At 38.5% G+C, this 10,846-nt stretch overlaps 1 protein-coding gene across 1 annotated transcript; it reads left to right on the forward strand.

The window, feature by feature from the left end:
• The first annotated feature begins 1,383 nt into the window (after positions 1 to 1,383).
• LOC118482659 (secreted RxLR effector protein 161-like) lies at positions 1,384 to 2,163 on the forward strand. Its single transcript, XM_035978247.1, has one exon. The coding sequence runs from the start codon at positions 1,384 to 1,386 to the stop codon at positions 2,161 to 2,163; it is 780 nt and encodes a 259-aa protein (XP_035834140.1).
• The last annotated feature ends 8,683 nt before the right edge of the window (positions 2,164 to 10,846 follow it).

The raw sequence follows: 10,846 nt of genomic DNA on the forward strand, positions 1-10,846 counted from the left end.
TTCTCAACATTAGGGGGAGACAAAAAGCAGCTGGATAATAGTATTATTTGGAATGAATTATCATTATCTCATCTTGATCCTCGAACTAAACAATGTGAACTAGAAGTTCAAATGATAATTCATTTACAAGGATTAGCAAATCAATTACCAGACGCATTCACTGACCCAAAGAGAGTGACTAAGTCACATATACCAGCTGTTAATGCTCCAGTTAAAATAGGTGTCCCACAAGGACAACCACATGTTGGTAATGGGCCTAATGCACGCCAAAAACGTGGTAGACCAATCGGTTCTAAAGATAAAAATCCTCGAAAGAAAAAGGGAGCAAATAATGTAGATGGTCAAGTCGAGGTAACAATAACGCAAGAAAAGGAGTCTCCAGAAGAGACACTAGACATGATGGTTCTAGAAGAACCTCAGGTACCTGAAAACGAAGAGATCTCAATTAATTATATCATGTCTAAAAAGGTATGGAACCGAAGCGAAATCGACGTCGATGATAGTTTTTCATATAATGTAGCGCTACAAGTAATGGAAAACAATGAGGATCAAGAACCAAAATCAATTAAGGAATGTAAACAAAGAAATGATTGGCCAAAATGGAAAGACGCGATAGAGGCAGAATTGAATTTCCTAAATAAACGAGAAGTTTTTGGACCTGTGGCCTACACACCTGAACGTGTAAAGCCTGTTGGATATAGATGGGTTTTTGTGCGAAAACGTAATGAGAAAAATGAAATTGTACGATACAAGGCAAGATTAGTAGCACAAGGATTTTCGCAAAGACCTGGAATTGATTATGAGGAGACATATTCTCCAGTGGTGGATGCGACAACTTTTCGTTATCTTATCAGTCTGGTAATACAAGGGATCAATTTGCGTCTAATGGATGTTGTGACAACCTACCTCTATGGCTCACTTGATACTGATATTTACATGAAACTTTATGAAGGATTCAAATTGCCAAGCTCATGTAAATCTAGTTCTCGAGAACATCTTTCAATCAAATTAAACAAATCATTATATGGGCTAAAACAATCTGGGTGTATGTGGTATAATCGCCTTAGTGAATATTTGTCGAAAGAAGGCTATAAAAATGATTCTGTATGCCTGTGTATTTTTATAAAAACGTCAGGCTCTGAATATGTTATAATTGTTGTATATGTTGATGACATGAATATAATTAGAACTCTAGGGGAGCTTCAAAAGGCAGTTGACTACTTGAAAAGAGAATTTGAAATGAAAGACCTTGGAAAGACAAAGTTTTGTCTTGGATTATAAATTGAACACCTTAAAGGTGGAATCCTTGTGCATCAAGAAACTTACATAGAGAAACTACTAAAAAGATTTTATATGGAAAAATCACATCCATAGAGTACCCCAATGGTTGTAAGGTCGCTTGATGTGGAAAAAGACCCATTCCGACCTCCTAAAGATGGAGAGGAAATCCTTGGTCCAGAAATACCATATTTAAGTGCAATTGGTGCACTAATGTTTCTTGCTAGCCATACACGACCTGATATATCATTTTCTTTAAATTTGTTGGCAAGATATAGTTCATGCCCAACAAAGAGGCATTGGAATAGGGTAAAACAAATATTTAGATACCTTCAAGGTACAAAAGATATGGGTTTGTATTTTACAAATCAATCGAAAACAGCTTTGGTTGGTTTTGCAGATGCAGGGTATTTGTCTGATCCTCACACTGGGCGATCTCAAACTGGATATTTATTTACAAGTGGAGGTACTGCAAATTCATGGCGTTCGGTAAAGCAAACAATCACAGCCACATCATCTAATCATGCAGAAATATTGGCGATACATGAAGCTAGTCGAGAATGCATTTGGTTAAGAACTGTAATACAACACATTCGTGGATCTTGTGGTATTTCTTCGGGAGATGAGGGACCAACAATCTTACATGAAGACAACGCAGCATGCATTGCTCAACTAAAGGAAGGATACATCAAAGGTGATAGAACAAAGCACATTTTGCCAAAGTTCTTTTTTACACATGATCTACAAAAGAATAGAGATATTGTTGTCCAACAAATTCGTTCCAGCGAAAATTTGGCAGACTTGTTCACTAAATCACTTCCAACCTTAACATTCAAAAAGTTTGTTCATGGGATCGGGATGCGTCGACTCAAGGAGCTTAAGTGATCATCATCAGGGGGAGATAATACGCGCTGCACTCTTTTTCCCTTAGTCAAGGTTTTGTCCCATTGGGTTTTCCTGGCAAGGTTTTTAATGAGGCAGCATTAAGCGTATGAAGTTGATAATCAGGGGGAGTATTATAAAGAATATATTTAGATTATCAACTCCTAATATAAACCAACTTGTTCTCCAAGTTTATTACCCCTATAAATAGTCCATGTATTCTATTGTGTATGATACACCATTAATAATAAACATCTCTTTCTCTCCCAATATCTATTCTCATCTTCTTGCTATTAGGCTTATTCATAACAACATCAAGTTAATGAACTTGTTTTTGACTTTTTCAACAACTCAATCTTCATCAAGATAAGCTCTCCTCATTCTCCAGTCCAGAACTTTTCCTGCATCCGCTTCAATCCTCGAGAATCCAACAATCAACTCTCCACTTTGGTTTGTCGGAAAATAAAGCAGAAATAAAATCATTTTGGTTTTTAATAAAGTTTCTAAACTAGGAAATGAAATACAGAAACTTAAATTGCAGAATGTAAAGAAATTAAACTATTTACAAACATATTTTTGGTGAGCATGTTAGGGAATCATATCAGCTATCAGACAAGATACAAGTACCGTTAAGCTTCAATTTCATACTCAGAATTAAACAATTCACGTAGATTGTTGATATACTGATCCACTTAAATTCTCACACAAATTTCAATTTATTCAGGAGCTTAGCTCATTCATGTGTCCCACCTCTTGAATATACTCCCATATCCAGAATCCCAATATTCAGTCTTACAGGTGAGTATACCACAGATGATATCTGTTAGGGGTTAAATGCGAGGGCCGCCAGAGCTCAGGTCGATACTTCCGTATACGCAGAGAGATGACGGCTTCGTCTTTTCGGTGTGTCCCCTTTAGAGCATCTTTTAATTTCAACAGCACACGATTAGCATTTTGCAATGTTTCATCGTTTTTTATGCTGAGGGTGATGCTATGTTTCAAGCAATGCGGAAAGTATTATTCGGGGACTAGGTCAGAACTTCCATTCAGCAGAAGTCCCAAAATAATACCCCAGATATCACTGAGTATAAAGACCTAATATTTCAGAATAAGGGACCTTTCAAACGAAATTTCAGGGGTTACCTATATATCCAAGTAGTGTTCCCCACGAAATAAGTTTCGTTTTGAAATTTTAGGTTTATATCCCGAACAAATCTACTAAATGTGCGAAAACCTATCGACACATCATCAGTGAGACTGTTTAACGCATTTAATTCTTTACAAATCTTTAGCGTACTGTAACTGTCAAACCGATGTACTATCATTTTCCCTTTTTACACAAACTCTTTTTCAGTTTTCTTATTGTTTTTTGATTTTGAAATTTTATCATGTTTTTGTATTTTTGAATTTTTTACTGTTTTTGTATATTTGAATTTATATCTACTCCCCCTAAATACCAAAACAAGTAAAAAATCGACAAACCATTGCAGATTGTTTCTCATCTTCATCCGCAACAGTACCCTCATCAACGCCAATAATGCCATCCGACACCGAAAGAAGCTTCATACCATTCAGTTTTAAAAGATATTTAAAATGTTTTTTTGTCAAAAGCTTTGGTATGTAAATCAACTTTCTGTTCGTCAGTGTGGATTTTCTCTATTCGAATCAACTTCTTCTCGAAGCAATCTTGAATGAAGTGATGTCGAATTTCTATATGTTTAGTTTTAGCGTGATGTACTGGATTTTTTGTTATATTTATTGCGGCCTCATTATCAACAAAAAGAGGTGTGTTAAGAAACTGCAAACCGTAGTCGCGCATCTGTTGCTGTATCCACAGGATCTGAGAGCAGCAACTGCTAGCAGACACGTACTCCGCTTCACATGTGGATAGCGCCGCAGAAGTTTGTTTCTTACACTGCCAGGTAACCAAGCGAGGTCCAAAGAACTGGCATCCTGCAGTTGTTGATTTTGCATTGACTTTGCAACATCCGAAATCCGAGTCGGAATACCCTTCGAGCGTAAAGTCGCCTTTTCCAGGATACCACAACCCCAATGTAGGAGTTCCTTTCAGGTAGCGAAATATCCTCTTCACAATAATCATGTGCGAATCTCTCGGGTTAGATTGATATCTTGCTGCGAGGCACGTTGGGTACATGATATCAGGTCTTGAAGCAGTTAAGTACATCAATGAACCAATCATGGAACGATAAAATGTCTCATCAGCCCTGTCTCCGGTGAGATCTGGGTGAATCCCATGATTTGTTGCTAGAGGGGTAGCAGCTGGAGTAGAACTTGACATCCCAAATTTCTCTAGAATATCACGAACGTACTTCGTCCGGTGAATGAAAATTCCCTCAGGTAGTTGTTCAACTTGTAGCCCCAAAAAGAATTTCATCTCCCCCATTGATGACATTTCGAATTTCTGCTTCATAACTGATTCGAAATCTTTGCACAATTGCTCATACGTTGACCCAAAAAATATATCATCCACGTAAATCTGTACTATCAGAAGATGTCCGTCGACCTCTTTAGTGACGAGAGTGGCATCCACTTTTCCACGAATAAAGCTGTTGGCTAGTAGGTGTTGAGACAAAGTCTCGTACCAGGCTCTCGGGGCCTGGTGTAAACCATACAGCGCTTTGTCCAGCAAGTAGACCTTGTTCTTGTGGATTGGATCTGTAAAGCCTGGCGGCTGTCCGACATAAACCTCCTCTTTAACCTTCCCATAAAGAAACGCCGATTTTACATCTAGCTGATATACTTTGAAGTTCTTTCAAGATGCAAATGCCAGGAAAATTCTGATTGCTTCTAGTCGTGCCACAGGAGCATAGACTTCCATAAAATCAATTCCCTCCTATTGACTAAAGCCCTGAACAACGAGTCAAGCTTTGTTCCGTACAACAACTCCTCTGTCGTCTCTCTTACATTTAAATACCCATTTCGTATTGATTTTCCTGTGACCATCCGGCAAATCCACTAGCTTCCACACTCCTAACTTTTCAAACTGATTTAACCCTTCTTGCATCGCGTTGACCCAAGAATCTTCAGTAAGCGCCTCTTTGTAAGTTTGTGGTTCGATCTGCGAAATAAAACAACATAATGAAAATTTAGTTTGTAGAGGTGCTACTGTAGAGTAAAAACATGTAAGGCCCTGGTCAATTTGACGTCTCGTGCGAACGCCCGATTGCAACTCTCCAATGATCAACTCCTCTGGATGGTATGAAAGAGTTCGTGGCATTACTTCGCTTGGAACATCCACATCGCCTTCCAGATTAGTAACATTTTGATATGCACCTTGTTCACTAATTTGGTTTGTTTGACTTGAATCCTGAATCTGCTCCCCCTCAGAATCTGAATCACCATGATCAAATATCGACATGTTCTCAGATTGTTGATTATCATTCTGAACCGTCTGATTATCTTGAGCAACTTCATTTTGTTGGACATCGTTGTGTTCACCAGCATTGCTAGGACCTGCTTCATCATCATTCGAAATTTGTCGAGGTCGCCTTGAATACTCAGCTGTGAACCTTTGCTGCGACTCGTACTCTCGCAAAATGTCCAACTCGTCAAAGAAGTCTTCTTCTTCCTCTGATTCTTCCCTCATGTCAAACGAATCCCACAATTTGTCATAATGATAACGCCATGAATCTCCTGGATTCTGAGGCGGCATTGTATAACCTTGACATTCAACATTTGCAGCTTCAATAATCCGCTTCTCACTTGGAACGAAGACACGTCGCATATGAGTTGCATAACCAACAAATATTCCCTCAATGCATTTCAGACCAAACTTTCCATGAGGCTCTATAACAGTACAGGGTGACCTGAACGGTTCAAGATACTTCAAATTACGTTTGCGGTTATTGATCAACTCAAAGCATGTTTTGTTGAACTTCTTGACAGTGAGAACTCTGTTGAGCGTATAGCATGCGGCAGAAACAGCTTCAGCCCAAAAATTTATCGGTAACTTTGAATCTGTGAGCATTGTTCTAGCCGTCTCGATTAGTGTCCGGTCTTTGCGTTTTGCGACTCCATTCTGCCGCGGAGTGTACGGAGCACTAAACTCATGAAATATACCTCTTTCATCACAAAATTCTTCCAACTTGTTGTTCTTGAATTCAGTATCATTATCACTTCGAATTCTTTTGATATGCCTTTGGTACAGATTCTCAATTTTCTTGAACAACGCCATCAAACTGTCAAACGTTTCATCTTTCGTTTTCAGAAATGATACCCACAAAAATCTGGAATAATCATCAGTAACGACCAAACAGTAGTAGTTTCCTATAATACTTTTGACATTCACAGGACCGAATAAATCCATCTGAAGTCTTTCCAGAGGTCTTGAAACTGAATTGACTTGCTTTGTAGGGTGTGACTTTTTCTTCTGCTTGCCTTTAACACAGCTAATGCACTCCCCTTCCAGATGAAAACCTTTCACATGAACACCCAACACTAAATCATTATGAACCAGGTGATTCATCTTCCGTAGGTGAATATGACTTATTTTCCGGTGCCACAATCTCGATTCTTTCTCAGTTGCTCTAGACACAAAACAATGAGCCTGACCCGTGGTTGTAGTAGCTACGCTCATATCCAACACGTACAGATCATTAACTCTTGGTGCCCTCATGGTAATCCATTCCTCAGGGATAACAAATCCTGGCTTCAAGATCAAACATTCTTTGTCAGTGAAGTGAGTGGTATACATTCTGTCACAAATCTGCGAGATACTCAGCAAATTATTCTCCAGCTCAGCAATGTAGTTAACTCTTTCAAACGTCATAATCCCATTGGACAACGTTCCTTCACCAATAATCCTACCACCTTGATTACCCGCGAAACCAACATATCCTCCATTGAAATTCCTCACATCATACAACAATGCAGTCTTCCATGTCATATGTCGAGATGCTCCACTGTCCATAATCCAACGTGAAACTAATCTCGGAAGATCCTGCACATATCACAACATGACTTAAAAACTCATTTCAATAAAGATGCCGATTCATGCTTCGCGATCAAGGAAGCTCCGGCAAGTCAGGATTTTATTCAACAAAGAATATATCCACCCAAGCCTTACCAGCCTTGGGTGTTACCTTGTTGTCTTTAGCTTTTCCATTTTGTTTCTTAAAATTTTTAGCTTGAAGTGGTGGAAAGTTTGTATCATCCACAACTGGGACTAAATTCACAACCTTTTTCTCTTGTGAAGTTGAAATTTGTTTCTCTCCTTTGGGTTTCCAAATTTGTTGAGATGATGCAACCCATTTGTAAAATTTTTCATTTTTAGTTACCACATTCTTTACGGGTTCAGTTTTGATCTTTGTGATTTGATTTTTCAAAACCTTTTTCTCAACAAACATTGGTGCTTTTCCCTTCACATCATCTTTCTTCTTTTGAGTCTTTATAACTTCAGTCTTAGGCTTCACGTTGGTACACTTTCGTGCAATATGTCCAACTTGATTGCATCTAAAGCATGTTCGGGTGTCAGCTACCCGACTTGTGCCTTCAGACTGTGGTTGTGAAGCTTTCTTCTCAAAGAATTCTTCATTTGATTTCGAAAAAACCTTTTTCTCTTCATCAGACAATGAACTCGAACTATTCACAAACACTTTCTTTTCTACAAACTTCTTGTTTTGAAAGCTTTTCTTCTGATAAGTCTTACCCCCCTGATAACCACCCGACCAATTGTTTCGGTTGTTGTTATAAAAACGCGGTGGAACAACAGGTTTCTTATAGTAAGCTTTATCTTTTTCAAAATTCATTTGTCTCTTTGTTTGACTCAAACTGTTCACTTCTGACAACTCAACTTCAACCAATTTGAAAACATTTGTGAGCTTGTTCACATTAACATTCTCAATGGGAAACTCAGAATCCGAAAACAACTTATCCGAACCCAACATCTTGTACATGACAAGATTTGATCCTTCATTTAAGTTGTTCTTGGACTTTTGTTTCGGAATGTATTTGTCTAAGAAACATCCATCATCCTCAGTAGTGTCACTATCCGTTTTTAGAACATTTTCAACAACACTTTTTACAACATCAGTTTGGACACTATCGTTATCGGAAGATGTAAAAATAACATCAATGGTATCCGGAAGTTTCACTTCATTATCTTCTTCAATTTCAACCAACCCAGATTGTTTTTTCGAATAATTGTCAAGAACTGGTGGTGGAACTTGATGAAAACCCACCCCGGTTCCATCTGAGTAAACATCTTCGCCAGCTTTGTTTTTGCCTATTGGTTTTGGAACAATGTGTTGCAAAACAAAGCTTGCGGAGTTGTAACTCTTTAGCTTCAACTGGATTCGCTCATTTTCAATTTCATCCTCTTGAAATTTAAGTTTCAACTTTGCGATTTCATCCAGTTGTTGATTGATTAACTCTTCTTTTAATCGAAGCACTGTTGTTAGTTGAACATTTTCTTTATATGTTTTACCATTTCTGTCATCATTATCTTTCATTGTGCTCTTAAGCTTCTCAAAATTTTCACTGATCTGACGATTTTCAAGAACTAACCTTTAATTTTCATTCCTAACCTTTTCTTGATCAGCTTTATCATTTTCAATTTTGTTAGTTAATTCTTTTAACCGTTCAGTTGAAGCTTTCACCGTTTTATCACGATCAAGAATTTGATCCTCAACGCTTCTGACTCTCGCAGTCAGATCCTCAATTTTCTTACCGTTGAGATAAGTGACTGTGCTACAAACCTTGCATTGTTTGATGCAATTTTTGCAGTCAACATCACCATTGACTTTCTTACCTGACTCAGTCGTTGACATGTTTGAACTGACCTGGCTTTTAGACTCAGAGACGGATTTAGAATCTACCTCAAGAACCTTAGCTGCCAGCACCTTGTCAGCCATCTTTCCCATGTTTTCAGCATTCAACTCCTGTGTCGTGTCAATGATTCCAGTGTCAATCTTCTTTGACTTCTCTTTCTCTTCTTTCTCCTTCTCTTCTTTATCTTTCTCATCTCCGCTACCCCACCATTTCTTCTGCCAATAATCATCTTCATCTTTAAATTCTTTGATTATGGTTTCCACATCAAGAGTGTTATGGTCAACAGCAATGTTTCCATATGGGTCAAGATAACATTCCCTATCTGGATCCCATCTTTTTGCTCTTTTTGCTTCCGAATAGATACCAGATATTCTGATCAATCTGTTCGTGGCTAACAACATTCTGTGATTATACTTCTATTCTTCAGTTCTGTTATCTTTCCAAGAAATAGGTTCAGTTTTTGCCATGAAAGCATATCCAACCGCATCCTCTTCAGGTAACAACTCACTCCAGTCGTAACCTTCATCGTCGTGAATTACAGCAAGAGCTCTAGATTTTTCTTTGTTATCTTTAATCTGCTTCATTCTTGGTGGCTCAGATTTATTCTGATGATAAATCGCCTTCTTGTAGTAGTCTTCTCTGAAAGGGTTCTCAGACTCATCAGCATACGCATTTCGGCATTCACGCTTAAAGTGACCTTTCTGCTTGCACTTGAAGCACGTCACTTTACTTTTGTCAAAACCCAACTTGGTAGAAGGTCCACCAATTGACTTCCTCCTGGTTATCTCCATGAAACGCTGTGCTCGACGAACTGCACTGGCCATACACCACCTTATGTCGATCAGTTCCATCTCCTCGAGATCAATCTGATCATAATCTTCCTTCGTCGGGTTGGTGTTGCCTATCTTCCCTGCTACAAGACTTTCATAAGATTCTAGCACAGACGCTAGAAAAACCATCTGTTGTTTAGCAGACTCCTCACTGAAATTCTGAGCGTTCTTTAAGTCTACAGCAATGTTGCATTGAAATAGATTCTTTGCATCAGATTGGCTTGAATGTGACGAAGAACCACCGTGAAATCCACTGCTTTGACTTTCTTTGTTTGAAGTATTGGAACTCTCAGCAGAAAATGCAGTTTTAGGAGAAGTGTTCTTTGGCATCATGCTCTTTGGATAATACAAATCCAAGTTCTGCTGGTAAGATGAGTGATTGACTTTGTGTGTCTTCTTTAGCTCCAGCTCATGACTTTCAAGTCTCTCAATCAACAGATCCACTGTAAGCTCTGCAGGCTTGATCGTATTTTTCAGCATCAATGCATAATATTGCCAATCCATCTCATCTGGCAACGAATCAAACAATTTGTCAACTAGCTCATCTTGAGTGTAGGAAATTCCATGTCTCGCCAGTTCCAGCTTTAGGTGCCCAAACCTCTCAATCATTTTACAAACTGATTCATTCTTTAAACACCCAAACAAATCAAACTCTTTTCTAAGAAGTTTCTTTTTGTTTTTCACTATTTCTGTACTTCCTAAACATTTGGTTTCTAACTTTTTCCAGAGATCTTTAGAACTGCTGTACTCGATCAAAGATGATATATCCTCTCGAACAGACTGAAATAGCAATGCAATGCATTTTTGCTCAGCGACAAATGCCTCTATTTCTTCAGGTGATGATAAGGTTTCACCAGTTTTGCCACCATTATTGTATCCGTTCTTTAAACTCTTCCAGCTAAGAAAAGCAAAGGCCCTCAACCAGTCTTCAAACTTCTTGGCCCACCGACTGTACACTTCAATAGCCATCAACTTCGGGGGTTTATTATATGTTCCAAAAGCGCTTTCAACTTCCAAAGCATCCGATAACTTTTTCTTTGCATTCAGAGGATTCTCATTGGTATTGC

Source organism: Helianthus annuus, chromosome 10 (genome assembly GCF_002127325.2).
Source record: "Helianthus annuus cultivar XRQ/B chromosome 10, HanXRQr2.0-SUNRISE, whole genome shotgun sequence".
Classification (NCBI taxonomy): Eukaryota; Viridiplantae; Streptophyta; class Magnoliopsida; order Asterales; family Asteraceae; genus Helianthus; species Helianthus annuus.